This window comes from Zosterops lateralis (assembly GCF_965231275.1).
Source record: "Zosterops lateralis genome assembly, chromosome: 10".
Classification (NCBI taxonomy): Eukaryota; Metazoa; Chordata; class Aves; order Passeriformes; family Zosteropidae; genus Zosterops; species Zosterops lateralis.
In genome coordinates, this window is record NC_139770.1 from 19,355,965 (window position 1) to 19,374,482 (window position 18,518).

The 18,518-nt window shown below is 43.2% G+C and overlaps 1 protein-coding gene and 1 long non-coding RNA gene across 2 annotated transcripts in view; one reads left to right on the plus strand and one right to left on the minus strand.

The window, feature by feature from the left end:
* The window catches only part of MYO7B (myosin VIIB), a 50,857-nt gene extending 33,653 nt beyond the window's left edge, over positions 1-17,204 (minus strand). Inside the window, exons 1-17 of the mRNA XM_083868339.1 lie at positions 17,066-17,204; positions 15,682-15,724; positions 14,291-14,404; positions 13,534-13,686; positions 12,157-12,341; positions 11,231-11,352; positions 10,383-10,525; positions 10,176-10,289; positions 8,366-8,519; positions 7,361-7,437; positions 6,934-7,053; positions 6,576-6,718; positions 5,974-6,184; positions 4,363-4,498; positions 3,976-4,136; positions 1,574-1,711; positions 462-614 (exon numbers count right to left, since the gene is read on the minus strand). Of these exons, the coding sequence (XP_083724465.1) occupies positions 462-614; positions 1,574-1,711; positions 3,976-4,136; positions 4,363-4,498; positions 5,974-6,184; positions 6,576-6,718; positions 6,934-7,053; positions 7,361-7,437; positions 8,366-8,519; positions 10,176-10,289; positions 10,383-10,525; positions 11,231-11,352; positions 12,157-12,341; positions 13,534-13,686; positions 14,291-14,404; positions 15,682-15,699 (2,142 nt within the window). The 5' untranslated portion in view covers positions 15,700-15,724; positions 17,066-17,204. The remainder of the gene's footprint in view (positions 1-461; positions 615-1,573; positions 1,712-3,975; positions 4,137-4,362; positions 4,499-5,973; positions 6,185-6,575; positions 6,719-6,933; positions 7,054-7,360; positions 7,438-8,365; positions 8,520-10,175; positions 10,290-10,382; positions 10,526-11,230; positions 11,353-12,156; positions 12,342-13,533; positions 13,687-14,290; positions 14,405-15,681; positions 15,725-17,065) is intronic.
* A 72-nt stretch (positions 17,205-17,276) lies between these two features.
* Positions 17,277-18,196, plus strand: LOC310913354. Its single transcript, XR_014590796.1, has 3 exons — positions 17,277-17,345; positions 18,012-18,067; positions 18,139-18,196. It is a non-coding gene; the product is annotated as an uncharacterized lncRNA (long non-coding RNA).
* Positions 18,197-18,518: the final 322 nt, after the last annotated feature.

Genomic DNA, 18,518 nt, shown 5'->3' on the forward strand with positions numbered 1-18,518 from the left:
TCTGGGCTGTCAGTACAATGAAAGAAAATGGTTCAGCTCAAGTGGTCAGGAAGAGGAGGAATGTGATTGCATGACCAAACATTCCAGAGTCGAGGTGTGAGGAGGATGTCAGAGACCTGAGAAATGTATGATCATGTATGATCACAGATAAAAACCATCTGAGGGCAATGGGAATGGGGATGTTACTCTGCCTGGCCTGTCTGTGTGGAGCAGGCCAAGGACAGCTGGACCTCAAAGCAACTCTGCATTTTCAGCCCAAGTTGAAGGGAGTACTTAATTATTTACTGTGTATTAGTATTTAACTATGATTACTGTAATAACAGTTCCTGTGATGACATCTTCTGTGCTGACAGCTCTCTCAACTCTGCCAGGAGTAATTCAAGAACTTTCTACTGTGGGAAAGACTAAAGCCTCATAAGGAAAAGTTAGATTAGCCTTAAACCATGTTTTTGCTTACATACCTGTTGTCGAAGAGACCATGGCAGAAGAACTCTGTATCTGTCAAAGAACTCCTCAAAGCTGTATCGAATTGGGTACCCAGCTTTCCTGATCTGAATGGTCTCCATCATCCCTGAATATCGCAGCTGTTTGATACACAGTTCCCGATCAAACAACTGAAAGGGAAAGCAGACAAGGAGACTCAGCACTGAAAAAGGTACGTGTGCAGTATATCCCTCAGAACATGTCTATTGACCTCCAGCCTCAGAGGGCCTGAAAAATGGCCTACTGTGCTTTTTTAAATTGTATTTTTCTTCAGTGCACTAAATTAATTCATTACAAGCATAAACAAGTCACCCCAAAGGGTCTTCAATTTTGTGTACGCCAGCAGTAAAAACAGTCTGTTAATTTCAGTCTGGTTACCATTTTTCATTCTAGAATTGCAATTTCAGATGAACAGTGAATTGACCATACAGTTTTGCAGGTGTGAATGGCTGCATTAGCAACTTAGGCCTTTGGACATACCATGCAAAGCACAGCAGGCATGCTGCTCTTTTGTTATTATTATTTACTCTTATCTGAGATTAAAAATTGGCTTACTAAACCACATGCAGTGCTTCAAAAATTTTTAGATCACTTGACCAATGCCATAAAAGGTTTTGGAGTAGAAATCCTCCAAGTTCCAGCCACGTGTCCTAATGACAAACTGACTTCACCTGGTATGTCAGATTAAGCTAAATCACCCCTCTCACAAATTTCCAACAGGTCTCCTATTCTCTCTCAGGCTATTTCATAGTATGATCATTGTTGATCCTCACATTTTTTGTTTATTTCTGTGTTGAGGGGCTTCATATTTTTCAGTTTTGTCTTTATCTTTACCAAAAAGGCATCTATAACTCTACTCAGGAATACACCTGTGTGCTTTTTTGCCATCCATTACTCTATGGTGCTTTTTTGAGATGCTTTTGTAAGTTAACAATGCTGTATCCTCCTACTATGTTTATTTCAGGAATACTCTGTACTCAGCTCTTCTTGGATGCAGCCGAGTACAGCTATAAAATGTTACACAGCAACTAGAGCCTTTTCTCATTACAAACTTTACCAAAGGCAAGATTTCATATTGTTAGAACATTACCAGTGGTTTCTTGTAGTCATTTGGCTTGATGCAGCGGATGAAGTATGGCTGGCACTGCTCAAGGATTTTCATTAGTTTTTCCAGGGATTGCTTGAACTGTCCTCCCAGTGTTGAGAGCCTCTTGGCAGTATCCATGCCCTGGGAAGAGAAAGCACATGCTGACTGCAACATCATTCACTCTCAGGCCAATTAATAAACCTTTGTATTTTTGTACAATGTAACACTACCACACAACTACCAGGAAAAAAAAATATTTTCCTACATGGGAGCTACATTGGTCATCTACACTTTATTAATTTGGGTTTATTCTTGTAAAGAAACCCCCCACTAAGTGCTTTCACCTACTTGGGCACTAAGTTCTAGCAGCAGGGGTGGCTGTGGTAGAAGTAATTCCACCCACAGGACCCCACATGCACCTGTCTCTTCCAACCAAGGCTGTGTTTAATGGTGGGCCTGGAGGCCAAGCTGTGATTTCTAGGAGTGTGCCTGAAAGCTTGGTGAGAAACAGCCACTCCCAAAGCAGGAATAAACTCCAGGCCAGATATTTTGCTGCCATCATAGCTAGGAGTACTAACGATCCAGAACAGCCTATTCCTTAGGGATTAGAACAACTGATTACCTTGCTCATTAATACTACAGTTAAGCAGTGAAAAGGCAAACTTTTACTGTAGTATAATGTATGAGGTACTCCAGACTTCCCCAGCCTCTCTTAACAGCACAGTTCCACCTGTTTTTTTCACACAAGTCATCTCATTAGGCTAAGTTTCTACATCTCAGTATGGGCACATTAAATTACAGTGACAACAGTACAGATTCCAAGTAACACAAGGACTCCACTGGCCTTTTATATACAGGCAATGAGCTGGTCATTGCAGCACAACACAGCTGGTTTGTTTGTTAGTTTGTTTGTTTGGGGGGTTTGGTCCATTGTGGGGTTGTTGGAATTTTTTTCAAAGTAAATGATTTAAAGTCCAGTGGCTCCCCTCACTTCCACGATCTTTAGGGTACCTCATCTTGCTGTTCTTATGTCTAAAGTGCCCTTTTGAATACTCAGATTTCCACCCTCTGCTTTAGCTACAGGGCAAGGCTGCCCTCCAGTGATCAATCATTTTTGTCTTTGGAAAAGAGCTCCTGGCAATGTCTCATTGCAGCCCCGATGGATCTTAGGGCTAGCAAGCACCTAAGTGGGTATAATAACAACTTATACATATTTTAGCTGTAAGTGATTTTCACTCTCAGACCTTAGAGGCCTTTCTGCTGTACCATCAGTGGGATTGCCACACTAGGCCAAAGCCCATGCCCTCGTGATCTCACACATGCAACACTGTTAAAGCTGAATTTGTTGAGTTAATGGTGACTTTTCTGTTGTGGTGTGTCAGAAAGGAACTCTGAGACCTCAGGCCAAAAAGTGCTTCCTGGCACATCACTCATTATTCTTTCCTGCAGCCTGCTTTTTAGGCTTCCCAATGGTGATCCCATTTATTTGAACATCAACAGCTAATTTCTGTGCATTTTTACATAGGGTAGCCCACATTTGCTATTTCCTTTCTTGACATGCTGCTGTACTTTCTTTTTCAATAACACAGCCTTATTTATAGGGACAAGATCCATTAGAGCATTAAAGCAATGTAAATACACCTGATTTTTAATCTGGAGGTATTCATAGCATTTAAGAGATGCTAAGCCAGTTATCTGTTGCTGCTTATACCACTTCTGACATTCTATGCCCCCGGGATGTTTACCTGTCCGTGGCCAGGTGTTCTGGACAGCAGAAAGCCACACTTGGACAAAGAGAGAGGAAGAAAGGACAAGATCAGAAAACAATGCCAAGAGAATAGACGGGTAACAGGTAAGATAGCAAGCTGATTGTTCTCTATCCTGACAGGAAAACTCAAAGCTGTAAACAAACAAAAGCAAAAGTACCTTCACATACTGGTGACACCACATAGCTAAATGTTCAGAAATCAAGGTATATGGAAGTTGGAGCACGACAGAGAACCTGAACTGCGTCCCACGCTGTTTTCTAGTCCACTGCACTTCACACCCTTATTTTTACTAGGCACAGACACAGCAGGCACAGTGGAGTCTGTGATACTGACCCATTGTGAACTTTGACAACACATGGGGAGGCATCAGGACTCGTGGTTCTAAAACTGCCTGCAGGCATGGCTACACAGATGTCCAGGGATGCAGAGCTGGGAGAGACAGGGCTAACATTGCACTTGTTTACAGCATGAACACCAAACCCTGACTCTTCCTGCAGCCTCCTTGGCAGAAACAATTTGAATGAAAGAGATAGGGACTTGCAGGGACAGTACAAAAGAGGAGATCAAGAACAGCCAGAGCTTTATGGAAGGCAGGAGAAATGAGTTGTTTCTGCAAGACAGTGCCAGTAAGCCAACCTTGTAGACCTGGTCAGATCCAAGATGACGAATAGTCCCACGTCCCAGACTAGGTGGGGTTGTTTCCACCTGGAAAATCTCTTTCAGGAATCTGTTTTTGGAGGAATGGACCACTTGCATTACATTAGCACTCAGTGTGTCACGATTTTTCTCCAGGAAATCTATAGGATGAAAACAGAATTAGCCTGTCACCTCTGCAGCCTGCTGGCTCTAACACCACTCCGTCTATTTAAAATCCACTTAATTTACAGTAACTTGCAGATTGGTTTAGAGTAATCCTTCTGACCTCCTGATCAACTTCAGATCAACACTACCCTGGAGAGCCTCATATCCAGGGCAAGTCATGCCCTTCCCTTCCCCTTCTGTATCCAGCAGAGACAGGCTCACCTTTTGAATCATAGAAGACAACTCCAGCAAAGTGGTTGATGCCAAACTTGGTATCATGAACATTCTTAGGTGGGATGTAAACTTTACTTTTACCATGGAGGGAATTTATTTTGATAAGCATGGTGGCATCTGTGCCCTAGAAATAAATATAGGTAAAAAAGGATGGTTAAGCAGATTGTCCCCAGCACTGGCCTGTGCTCAGTAAACAAACAGAAATGGTGTTTAAAGATAACAAAAGCTCAAATTCTGCCCATATGTGTGTAGCAGATCTGGAGAAAGGTAGTACCAAAAGTATCTCCCCTTTTACACAGACCCTTGGCTCAAGCATCATGACAGAACACACCATCAAGAACAGGGCCTGGTACTCTAGGACTGTACACAAGCACCCATAACATAACTAACATTCCTAGGCTGAGAATTTACCAGATCTTCGGACCTCACAAGCAAAGCTCCCCCACCAACCTTCTCACACTCTCCTACCCAGGAAGCTGTTAAGGGATGCCTCCTCCTTCTCCTGGGCAGGCACAGTTCTTCTTGCACTCCCCAGTCAGCATGCCCAGACCAGGAGTTCCAGGGCCTAGGCAGTCAGCTGGGTGCTTCTCTTCAAGGGGTGCCATCGTGATGCCATCTCCTCATGGGCCATGTGAGCTCTGTGCACTGGCCTGCACCCAGGGCAGTGGGGGCTGTGCTCTCAGAAGTCACATGCTCTGGGAATCATGGAAAAGGTGTTTTCTTGATGTGTAGAACCACCCTCTTCTTAGGGAAGAAAGGGGAAAGCTGTCTGCCTGTATGTGATCCTTTCAAAGTTACCTGAAGGACTACAAATGAGCTGAGGCAGAGGCTTGCTTTTCTGGACACCCTCCACTCTCATCTGATTCCTGCACAAACACTTCAGTTCAGCCTCACCATGCTCTGCAGACAATGAAAATGCTCTACAGAGCATCTGTCTGAGAGCAGATGCTACTTTCATCTCTGCTCTTCTGTTTGAGATGACTGGCCTTTGCAGAATAACATTTCACAGAATCACAGAATCATGGCAGACAACAGCCACAGGCTTTCCCTCATACACTAAGCAGGTCACCTTGTCATGGAAGGAGATCCCAAACACTGTCCTTGCCCTAATCAACTTGTTCTGTACCTGCTCTGTGATGGTGCTCAAAATTATCTGTTTATGACCTTCCCTGGCACCAAGGTTAGCTGCCAGGCTTGTACGTCTCCTTCAGTTCCTCACCATGGTGACAATGCTCATTTTTGTCTGTCAAGCAAGGCAAAGAAAGCAAGCTGCAACCCAGACCAACAGCAGAACAATACTCAAACAATAAATAATTTCAAAGATTTCCTAAGAAGCCCTTGTAAAATGATCCAGACTCCTTCCTTATTTGTCTGGAACAGCTGTAGGAGTTTCAACAGCAAGGCACCAGGAAGAGCACATTCCAGGAGAAAGTGAAGCAGTTGTGTAGTGGGCTATTTTGAAAGAAACATCTATGGGGAGAAGATATTGCCTCTCCTAATGTATCTGAAAAGCACTTCTGCACTTTTGTGTGTCTAAACCCAAGTGTTCACCTGTGAACTGTGCAAAGCCAGGAATTACAAGTGAAACCAGAAATTTACCTTTGGGAACCTGCTCTCTTCATCAATGAGTGAGATGATATTCATGGGCTTGAGTGCAATGACTTCCAGAGCCTGGTGGTTATCAGTGAAGTCAATGTTGTGCCAATCAATGTGCTCTGCAAGGTATTCCTCTTGCTCCAGCTTGAAGACATGGTGCACAAAGAACTGCTGAAGGTGCTCATTTGCAATGTTAATGCACAGCTGCTCAAAGCTGGGGAAGAACAAGATGAAAGCCCATGGTCATCATTGGCCAGTGCTGCACTGCTCTCTGCTATTTGTTTAGCTCTGCATTAAATACAAATCCAGATACAACAGTGCCATATTCCACAGTGCTGGTGACCACCATCACTGCATGCTGCCAATCTTAGCAATACAAGGGAGGCATTTTCTGCTGTGGCAAAGACCAGCAGCAATGATCCAGCTGATGAATCTGCATGGAATCTGCATGATCATAATTGGGAAAATCCAGTAATGGAATTTTTACCATTTTTCTGAGAATCAGGATGATGATGAAAAAGCACGTGTCTCTTTGTTTTTCCATTCTTTCCCTTTACATCAGCTGCTTTTCAGCTTCCTATCGCATTGCATCTGGAGTTTCCTACCTGTTGTTGCTGAAGTTTTCAAACCCAAAAATGTCCAGCAGTCCAATGGATTGATGTCTGTCTTTAGGCTTCTGAGAAGTAGGGTTGAAAATGGCTGAGTTGATTTTGTTCACGATCCACAAGAAAATCCGTCCATATATACCCTGAGAAAAAAATAAAAGAGGAATTAGAGCCCATCATTAGAGACTTTGGATATTACTTACTGCTTGCTATTGTGCTGTCAAAGCTGTGCCTGAGAACTGCAATGGCCTGGAGCCCTCTAGGTCAATGTTTACCACATAAGGCTCCTCAGCCAGGAAGAAAGACAGCTCTGAAAACATCCCCAGCCTTTAAACAGGGGATCTGTGAGCACCAGTACCTTCACAAAGGCATCCCTCCCATTGGCAGCTTGAACAATATTCAGAGGCCTGGACACACTTTCTCCTCGGACAATGATGGAGAGGTTTGTGAGGCTGTTCTGGAGTTCAGTATAGTCCACCTGGAGAAACAGACATGGCACCCTGGTCATTCCAGGTGGATAAAGGAGATCCAGCAAAGTTTGTATCAGGAGGAGGGGTATGACAAACTGCTTGTCTAGCAGCATCCACTGGCAACTTGCTGTCCCATTTAAAGGCCTCCCAGCTTGGAAAGACATCTGCAACAGCATGACTGGAGTGTCAGCAGGACAGAGGGGACATTCCTGTTGAATGTTCATTCCCACATAAACTCCAGAGACATGCTCCACCACTGTGCTCATGGAACAAGGGAGAAGGAAGAACCAGCAGGAGAAGATGAGAGCCCATTACCTCGAGCAGTTTGGTGGCGATGGAGAAGTGTGGTGAGTCTATCACATCAGAGCAGTCCAGGTTGTCGTACACAGCCGCTGCAAGGAACAAACAGCCAGTCTCAGGGGGAACCATCACTGTTAATGTAGCTGTATTTCTGTGCCCATAGCACTGGGAATGTGGCAAAGTACTCAGTTCTCGTTTGAAACTGACAGGTTTGGTGATTTTACCAGGGAGGGTCCTGATTTCACCTGGATCCTGGGATCTACAGGGCCCTTTCATGTCTAGAACATCAGGCTGAAAACAGCAGCCAAGCTGACAAGATTATTCATTTAAATAGTAACAACTGGGGATCTGGGGAAGTGATATCTGACTCCAGAAAATGTGTTTCTGGAAATATTTTTCCTGTGTATCTGGCTTGTGGGAAATTTAGATAATAAGGAGGAATAAAAGAAATCCCTAATTTTGGTAGTCAGCATTAATCCAAGGAATCCAGCTGGCACCTCTGTATTGGGCTCGCTGTATCACAAAGCAAGGAATTCTTTCCTAAAATGTGAAAGCTTCTGGTATGTGCTGGTGGGTCACACTGTCACTCTGTGCCTGTCCCTGCCAGAAGTGCACCTATGCAGGTGAGTGTTCAGCAGACTTAAGCAGGAGGATGACTGCTATTATCTGCAGGGCAAAGATCACTCCTGTGTCCTCTGGCTTCTGTAGAACAATCAGCAAATGTAACACGGCATTATACTCTGTTGTTTCAGTTTGTGTGATAAGGGCCTATTTATAACCATGGAGACCTGACAGTGTAACAAAATAATAATATGACACTGTTTTTCAAAACACATGGCAGTGAGTCACAAATCAGAATTTCATAGTGCTTATCTGCCTGCCCTTCCAACTCTGTTCACCTGTTAATACAGGTCAGAGCAGCACAACCCAATCTGTGCAGGTGGAAGCAGGAAGCACCCAAGGGAAGTACCTTTACCATCAAATCTGAGGAAAGGTAAGCACAGGCAGTGCTGAATTTACCTTGGAATTCTACATTCCCTAGGTGCAGGATTGCAGCCAGCAGCTTGCTGATGTCCCAGTGCTCAGAGTCTGAGAACATGAGGATCTTCATAGCGGAGCGGATGTGAGCGTAGTCCTTGGCGTCGTTCCGGCTGTCGCAGGACATGCAGTTACCCTGCAACACCACACCAACAGGTGAGCAAAACCCTCCTGCTACCCAGACAAGGAAGAAAGCATGTGCAGACAAGCCTTGGTACACAGGGTGGCTATCCTGTGAGTCCACAAGGATGCACAGTAAGAACCTATTTAAGCATTCTGTGGTCCTCTTCCCATGATTGTATCTTCCTTCATCTTTTCTCTCAAAAAGAACTCATTAACAGAGGGCTCAATAATGCTTTTCTCCAGGGCTAGACTAAATACTGGGGAAGCCAAAAGGAAAAGCTGATGGGAAGGCTGCTCTGGAGCACAGAAGGACAGGAAGCTTTGACAAGGTTGCCTACATTTACAAGGCTATGTCTGTTTCTTTGGTTTCCTCTCTCTGCCTTGTCAATGGAAAATTAAGAGTCCTCATCCCAAACCAAAGCAAGTCAGGTTGGATAAGTACTAGAAGGGAGATCTCAAAATAAAAATATTAGGTCCTATTGGAAGGCAAATGGAAGCATCCAAGGCAGTATCAGAAGAACCTTCATCAAAGCCTGCACAGCAGGTCCTAGGATGCTGCTCCTGATAGAAACTATTTCCAGCCATAATGGAGATGGGGAAATGCCTTTTTTACCCTTGCCATTTCTGACAATATAGTGTGATGATTACAAAAATGAAATATTCCTAGACATTTCAGTTTACAGCATGTAAACTTGCCAGCTTGTACCAACAGCTGACCTTAACAAAATCATGGATATGTTCTCTTTTAATCCAGTACTCCTATTTCAGTATCACACTGCCCTCCTGCTGATCATGGAGCAATTTTATGGAGCAATGTGTTAATTGCACAAATTGTACTCATCAGCTTTGCTGCAAGATCACTGCACTGTTTTGAAAACATTACATTTGAAAAAATCCCGACAACTTTAATGGTTTTGCTTTTGAGACTCCAGAAACAGACTTGTTTTCATTTCATTCATTCCTAGAAATTAGATGCCCAGCTCCAGCTAATTTCAGTAGAGGCAGGACTTAAACACATTCTTTCCACAGCTGTAGAACAACAGCCCAAATCTTACCAGATAGTGTATTTAATACAAGGTATATACACAGGCTAAAGGACAGGATTTTCATCATGGCTTTCATGTCCCAAACCACTCAATTAGCTATTTTCAGAAACCTCATCTATGAAGATCCCACTTCTGCCACAATGGCATAACCCAGACATGGTCATTAGCATCAATCATGGGAGGTTACGCTGAATGCCAGCTGCCTGCATTATTTATGTAAGATTTATTGGATACAAGGACTAGGATTCTTATTAATTTTCCTGTAAGGTACACATACGTGATTACTGTTCTTCCTGGCAAGAGATCTCTTGCATCCCTTTGAAATCTGAGTGTCTGGGAAAGTGGGGGATGTTGTCCACATTCTGTTTTAAGATGTCCTTTATGTTTCTTAAGTCTGATTTTGACGGAAAGCTTTGACCTGCCACAAGCTGCTTCCCACTGGTGGACAACAGAGGAAGTGTCTGAAACTGATGCTCACAGCACTTTTGGTGTTACTGCTTCTGGTACTCTAAGGGAAGGACTATTCGTATTTGGTAACTATCATCTGCAGCTCCTAGTGATTGTAATTGCTTGCTGGAAGAAGCACTTGGCAGAGGAATAACGGAGAATAAAGAGATTACTACCATAGTGAGATAGGTGTACTCTGAAGCAGTGCCCAGATTCAGCATCTTTTTCTGCTCTGTGTTCATCCCCATTAGCATGCAGTAGAAGATGTGATAATTCCTCTCTTCTGGAGCCTAAAAATAAAAGAAATAGGCCAATGGACAGCCTTGTCAGGATAAGCTTCTAACACAAGAACAGGCAGAATGTTCACTTGCCAGTGTCCTCACCTGCCGGCAAACCCGGGACTTCTCCAGCAGAAACTGCTCTATCCGGGCTCCTTCTATCACACCATTTTGGTTGAAGTGAATATCAATGTATTTCCCAAAGCGGCTGGAATTGTCATTTCGAATTGTCTTGGCATTTCCAAAAGCTGATGGGCAAGGGACAGAGACAGTATCTGTATTATTGCAGTTCATGAACATCAAGCCTATTTTTTTCCCCTTCTACTTTGCTGCTAGTATTTTACACATTGTGTTCCAAATGACAGTGCTGAGAAGCACTGGAGAACCATTTGTCTCAGTCTGCCTCCTGAAGAGAGGGGCAGGGATATTCTGCACCCAGATAATTGAGTCCTGAAGTACATATTCAAATCATTCAAATGTGGTCTATATCTGGCCAGCCAGAGGATATGGGCAAGTCTGAAGACCTCCAGAAGGATTTACTGGGAATATGTTGATCCCTGTACAGAGAAAGATGGGTGTCTCAGGGAGTTCCCCTACAGATACATCTATGCTTGGCCAGTCACTTTGTCACTGTCTAGGGCAAATGCCAAACCAGGGGGTTTTGCCTTGGGCTCTGCAGTCCCAAGGACTCTTGTGCTCCTGGCAGTTCCAGGGTATATACCACAGTGGTACCTCCTCCTATAGTGTGAGAACAAAGCTGCTGTGGACTGCATGGGAACATGGCAGAAAAGTATAGAGAACACCTACAGTGCATCACCAGTGTTTCAGGGGGGTTACCAGTTAAGCAGATACAATGGTTCAAGGATCTGTTTCTGATTTTTTTTTTATCCTGAATTTACCACATTTTTATCCTAAAAATGTGGTAAATCAGCCATGTTTGCTAAGTAACCCACCTTCCAGAATGGGGTTGGCCTCTAGGATTTGCTGCTCTATCCAGGAATGCTGGCCACTGACAGCTGCCAAAAACTGTAGTATTAGCTTTGTACTTTCAGTTTTACCAGCTCCAGATTCTCCACTGCAGTAAGAAAAAAAGATCATTACAGGCATCCTTTCTTTTTTTGGTAACATGGCAGACCAACTTAAAAAAAAAAACCAATCCCACCTAAGTTTTCCCTGTGAATGGCAGATCAGACTGGCTTTCATAAATGGCTGGAAAATTCAAGTCTTTCATTATTTTATCTGCTTAAATTTAAGTTGTTTTTCAGACTTAGGCTGAGAATTAAATTCTCCCATGAATTAAAAACAAGCAAATCCATGGAAGACATTCTGTACCTGTGTAAATTAAAGGACCAGTTGCTTTTCTTCTTTATTGCATTACCAGATTGACAATGCTAGTGTTAGCACATCAACTGAGTTGACTCAGATACTATTACAGTGAGACTATCTGGTTCATCACATTGATGACAAACAGAAAACTCATTCTTTATAGGATGAAGAAAGCTTCCATCCATCTTTGGGTTAGCAGAGGTTATTTCTCTTGAGGAAATGTCCAAGTCTCAGAAACTACATGTAAAGTAAGTATCTTGTCTCCAAGGTAAAAGATACCCATATATCATACACACTCAGGTGTTACGTTTCTGTAGTGACCAGGTGCAGAATCTACAAGCACATTCAAAGATTCTGGGGGAAAATAATGTTTGTTTATATTTTACCTTTTGCAGTCCTAACTGAAAATAAAGGAGCAGGGAAGAAAATACTTCCTTCCTGTTGTCCCTAGTTTTATCTGTGTCCTTCCACAGGAAGGTCTCCTGTGTCCACAAGGTGCCCCAAACTATGCCAGACTTGGTTTCTGCTGCTTGTCCTCTCCGAGTTCATTCACCTGATCACACAGCACTGGTCTCTCTTATTCCTCTTCATATTGAAGTAACAGTTGTCTGCAATGGCAAAGACATGAGGTGGAAGCTCTCCAATCCTCTTGTTATAGTACAGTCTGATCTGATCCACCGTGTAGAGGGGCAGCAGCTGGTATGGATTCACTGCTACAAGGATTGATCCTGTGTAAGTCTGGAAAACAGTTGTGAGCATTATCATTACAGCAAACCTGCAAACAAGAATACAACCAAAGCCATTTGCAGTATAAATCTAAACAGAGGCAGAAGAGAAGCTTGGGAGATCATAGTAGCACTTGGGTGAGACTGAGAGGCCAGTTCCTCACTATCAGCTGCTGTTAAACATCCCAGGATAAGGAGGGTTTTGTCTAAGGAAGAATGCCAGGTGTAATCTCCTTGCCAAATGACAGCTCAGTTCTCTGTGTCAAGCTGAAGCACACAGAAGTCCAATTTGTTCTGGCATTTTGGTGTTACTGTAAGGTGTTCCACAGTGTTTCGTTAAGCCGCTTTTGTATCCTAGTGCAGATGTAGCTGAACTTTGCTAATGGGCCAAGTTATAGTTGTGCTATTCATATGGTAATTTAGAAACATTTGTATACAGCACCACCAGTGAAATGAAGGAGGCTGTTGAAGGCTGTGGAGATGCAAGACAATAATATTGTTTGAAAACTACATGAAACAACTGCAGGCTGCTAGAGTTTAATATAACAGGTCTATACACACACCTTGGTAGTTATAATTGTAGGATCTATAAAATCAGTCCTTTTTTACACTAAATATCATTGCACCTATGTTAGAAGAGGCAGCTTCTTTCCAGTACTGTATATAATATGGGAGGCAAAGCATGGAAAAGCCTGAATGTTAATTATAATATTACAAACTGGAACCTAAGGGGAAAAAGAAAATTAAAATGACAAAATTTCCAGTTACAGATAAAACCTGTAATGGACAAAATATCTAGATTTATTCATTAGCCATCTTATTACATCAAAATCAAGTAAATGTTGCTTGGACTGGGGGACAATTGAAATCATGTCACTGCATACTAGTTAGGCTGATCCTCCAGGTAATAGCAGCACTAAGCTGTAACAGGCTGGATTTAGTTCACTGTCAGTGGCTGGTGGCAATGATCACTCTGGGTGAAAGTAAGTGGGGTCACTACCTGTGCCAGCACTGTGACTGAGGGACTGCTGGTAGCTCTCTTCTTTGGGCAAAAAAAGACAAAACTGTGTAGTGTCTCCTTAGCACCCTCAGTCATTAAAAAAGTCAGAGGGCCCCATGTATGAAAGGCCCACAGGCTGCTCAAGTCACTTGCTAAATGTAGAGGCCATTCCTGGAAGTGACCTGGAAGCAGCTGTGGCACTCACATAGATTTTGTGCTCCTGATGTCGGATGAGGAGGTTGTGCACCATGCCAGCTTCATGGAGATCCCCAAGGCAGATCATGTCCTCTACCCCCTGGACAGAGGAGGGGTGCATCAGGCGCACCATGTGCATGTTCCGGGCTGTGATCCAGTGCTCCTGACAAAGGCAAAGCACAGACTTTAACGTGTGATGCTGTGGCTCAGAGGCCAACAAAGGAGAGCTAGGTTAGACTAGAGTGAGCTTCAGCATAATACATGGTCAAGCAAGCATCTTTTCAACACAGGTGACTGGCCTACAGGAATGAACTGGTTTGCTGCTCCCCAGGACAAGATGGTTTAAAACACTGAATGAAGCCATTCAGGCGGGTTCTGAACAGCACCAATTTTAACACTGTTCAGAGTGCAACTCTGTCATCACAGGCAAAACATTGTATGAAGTAGGGATGAACTGATTTCAGTGGGATTATGTTTCTACCTAAAACTTCACCAAATTTAGAGATTGGAGCCTGTCCATTTCCTTTTCTTAACCATGTAGATATAACCCCTATCTTATGAAGCTCTGAACCTTCCTAGTGCTTGGACCTGGAGATGCCGGGTGACCATCCTATACCTGGCTTATTTCTATAGTCTTTCAGTAAATCCTACCTATATCAAGGTCAGACCACCTGGATAGATGAAGCTTTGGTCTGAACCAATAGGATCTTCTTTTGTACTTTTACATTTGATGTTCATCTTTTACAGAAGTTTATAATATAGCCCACCTTGCCTTCATCATCCTCCAGCAAGATCCGTCCTGAGTCAGATTCCTTCACAACTGCCCCAATAGGGACATGAAATTCACTGTTTAGTTGAGTGTCCAGCCACACATGATCACCCTGGGGAGAAAAAAGCTACTGTCAAGTACAGTGACATACTTGATGCCACGTAGTTCACAAGCAAACACCTCTTGGTCTTCCTTTTTTAGTGATTTGATTTGTTCAGTGGTGTTTAACTGGGTAAGTTCTTACTGCTTGTAGGCAGTACATTTACAGACCTCTGAATTCTACTCCCAGCTCCACAGCTGTTCTGGAACATGACTTTAGACAAGTCATCAAACCCAGCTGTCTCACAAGAGGAAATGAGGCAACACTTTTTCCAAGGACAGCAATAATGCAGCTCCACTACCACTCAGAGGCTGGCTGGGGGCACAGTGAATGCTGGGGAACTGGCTTGGCAGCCTCACATGAGCTATGATATTGTTCCAGAATAGATTCTTGAGGACATAGACTTTATCAGGAAAGAGAAAAACAAACAAACAGATGTACATACTGGATGCCTGGAAATGTAGAAGCCTCTACTGTGAGAAATTTTAGACGTATATTTTTCCTGCTATAGCTGAAATGTGAGTATGTGAGTGCATCCATGATCTCTCTTAGGAAAAAAAACAACCAACATTCTAGTCCAGTTCCTCTCTTCACATTTTTCAACATCAGGCACCTCTGCAGAGCAAGCAAGAACCTGCTCTGCTGTCCCTTGAAGAAGGGGTGAGCCACAGCTGTCCTTTCCTAGGAATGAGCAACATCTTGGTGTTGCCTGAACCAGTGTCCTGGTTATACTTCCCTACTTCAGGCCCTGAGGAACACCTTCTCTTGCTCCTGTCCCTAATACAGATTCGAAAAGAAAGATGGAATAAAAACTGAACAGTTGTAGATCAGTGAACTTTCTAGCTGTGTCTTGTCATACACAACTTTCCTTACACACCACAGCATTGATTGTTATAGTTTCAATGTTTTTACTGAAAAAAAAAATATTTTTCCTCTCAAAATCCTTTGTGGCTTACATTTAAAACCAAATAACTAATGTAAAATATCCATAGACATTGCAAAAGGTTATGAAGAATGTTACAGACTAACAGCTCTTATTTATGTTGAATACAACTCCAAAGGTAACTTGTGTAGTTTCAGTGCCACACCTTGTGACAGAGGTCACCTGCTCAACAAGAGCACAGCCTAGGGAGGCAACTCTGCTTCCCTAGTCTAGGCTGAAATTATTTTAAACCTTATTGATACTGCATTATTGCTACTGTCTTTTGATTGAACCATGATGGTAAGGAAATTTTCTCCTCTTTGGGCCTCAGGCTAATCACTCAATCAGAACAAAGAATAGGACTTACCTTTCTGAAAACCACCATTATGTTTCAGATCACTGTATACAACCTGCATGCCAAGAACATAATGTTAGGTCAGAAAAGGGCTTTGATGAGAACAGACAGCAGGGTTTCCTTGCAAAAAAAATAACATCAAAATGTCTTAAAATAATTTTGTTAAAGCAGAAAGGATCATAGTAAGATACATCCAATGTAGAAACAATATGACACCACCTACACAAAGCAAGAAGCTGCAGTACTGGGGTGGTGTTCTGAGTTGTACCACTTAACCCCGGACATGCTCTCAGCCCTAAAGATTTCACTGTGCACATTTTAATACCACATAGTTCTCTCCATCAAGTGCTAGGCACAATTACTGTGAAGTCTGAACTTCAAGGTTGGCTCACTAATAAAAAGACCCACCAGTGCAATGTGATTTGATGCACAATAGAGTTATCTTTAGCTGGTCCATTGACCCAGCAGTTCAGTGGCTGTCCCAGAGACACAGGTTTAATTCATACTTTCTGAGCTGAGTTTCCTCAGATCCTCCAGCTTGAACCCACCACCAAACAGAAATAGAGGCCTAGAGTTCACCTTCCTTGGCTGGAATGGGAGGGATTGCAATCAAGGCAGGAACAGCAAAATAAGGGACTGGAGGGAACCACAATAAAATTAGGGACTCACTATCAAGAACATAACAGCCAAAATATCAGTGGCCATAAATCTACAGCAGTGCTTTAATTAAGGGATGATGACGGTTTAGGCTGTCCTAACCAAGAAACTGAGGTCTTCAAAGCAACTTTCTGTCCCACAGAACTGGATTCTGGGAGTGATTCCATGACTAGGATGATTTTCCAGCTGGTCTTTCATATTCTGTTATGGCAAAGTCCTCATGTTCTTATTCAGTACTCAGAGGCAGGACCTATGTATCAACTTCAACACTGAGATGGCCTGTTGCTGTGAGTGGTGCAGGGTGGCACAGAAGCACAGTCCTTGGCAAACACAGGCTAAAGATGGGCCACAGTCAGTGATTCATAACTGACAAGCACTTTTTCACCTGCACCAGAAACCAGAATATGGCAAAAGGGTAGAAATGTTGACCCCAAAGAAGGAGGGAGTGGCAGATGCAAGCACAGAGACAGCCATACAGTGTCACATCAAAGGGACAGCTGGCTCTGGATCTGGTCTGACAGCAGCCGGGAGCAGATATGTAGGGAGGAGATCCCATAGAATCCCAGGATATGCAGTTCCAACATTTAAAATTCTTATTCCCAGAGAAGCCATAAGTGGACACCCCCTGTACCTGGTTGTGTGGCCAGTTCCTGGCCAAGCCTGGCTCTGTCTGCTGCTTCTCTTGACAAAGTAATGCGGCACCATAAAGCAAATCACACCCCACAGGATGGAAATTTACCTCTCCAGAAGAAATCTTCACTGTGTAGCTTTTGCAGCTCAGATCCCTCTTTTTCATAAGCATTGGAGTAAGAAAGGAAAGGAAGATTAAACTGGCCCTGGTGCCATTAAGTGCCAATTCTCCACTGCACAAAGGAGGAAATGACTGAAGCACGGTTATTTATTACAGGACTTTGCTCCCAGTTCAGTGTATATGTCACTTCCAGGTCAGGTGTTCCAGTAAGCATGAAGGCTAATTCTTGCCTGAGTGAACCTTCAACTTCAGTCTCTCCACTGGGCCTGTATCCTTTCAGATTTCTGGAAAGCACTCCTAGGAGAAAACCCTTTAGCATCTGGTCTTACCCTGCCCCAACATGACTGACTTCCCTAGGACTGTCTCTCACCCTGTTAGGCATGAAGAAAATCAGACCCTCATCTCTTCATCAAAACCTCCCCTTGGTTTTCCATAGCTCTTTTCTGCAAGAAAATGCCCACCAGTCTGTGTTCTATTTGGTCTGTGTTTCACAGTACCTGGAGCTCAGACCAAAATTAACTCATCACATTTAACTGAAATTCATACACACACCCATATAATGGGACAAAACATCCTGATTTCACTATCATTAATTTATCTCTTAACAAACCTCTCTCTTTGTGTTCCAGAATCTAGGTGCATGTTAACTCCCTATTTGTCCACTTCTCTCTTCCCAAAATAGGACAGGATGGCCAAGAACTTTCCTCTTTCTGTTGGGTCCATGTGTACTCTCTGTGTCCTCCTTGCAAATCCGGTTAAATTCCAGTATAGGAAAGAAACAGAAGTGTAGTACATACATAGAGAGGCAGACACAGGGTTTCTCCAACCAAAGCAAGAACTCAGGAGTCAAGCATGTTCCAATCCTTATGATGAGCCCAAACAGTGACAAGATTTTTTCCATGTACCTTAACCCAGCTGTGTCACCTTCCTCTAGGGCCCTGGACACAACACTGTGCACTAGTCTGTGTATCCACTATTAAAAAGGCAAATGTAAGTGTGCAATAATGGTGAGCATGTGCTAGTATACCTAATACCCTAATTCTTATTTTCCTGTTTCCTAGGTTCAGTGTGACTGCACTGTATAATGGGGCCCCTGCTGTAGCTCCATGTCCAAATCAGAGGTAAGTATTCAAGGACAGCAATAAATAGTTGGGAGTAGCAGGTGTTTATCAACATCACATATTTGTGTTTTAATGTCAGCCTCCTTACCCAAGTTTTTGCTTAAGTCTTACAGCAGCGGATACAGGTGCAGAAATAAGAGGTAGGCCTTTCAGGGCTCAGAGACTTTTGGAGAGAAGCAGAAAGCCACAGAGCACTTTCTTCAAGTTTCTAACTGCAAATCATTCCTACTCAAAGGTTTTGCCTCAAAGTAGTTCTTTAGCAGATTTATTTTTGATACAGTTTTTAGACATCTATATGCTGTATCCGATTAACAAAATTC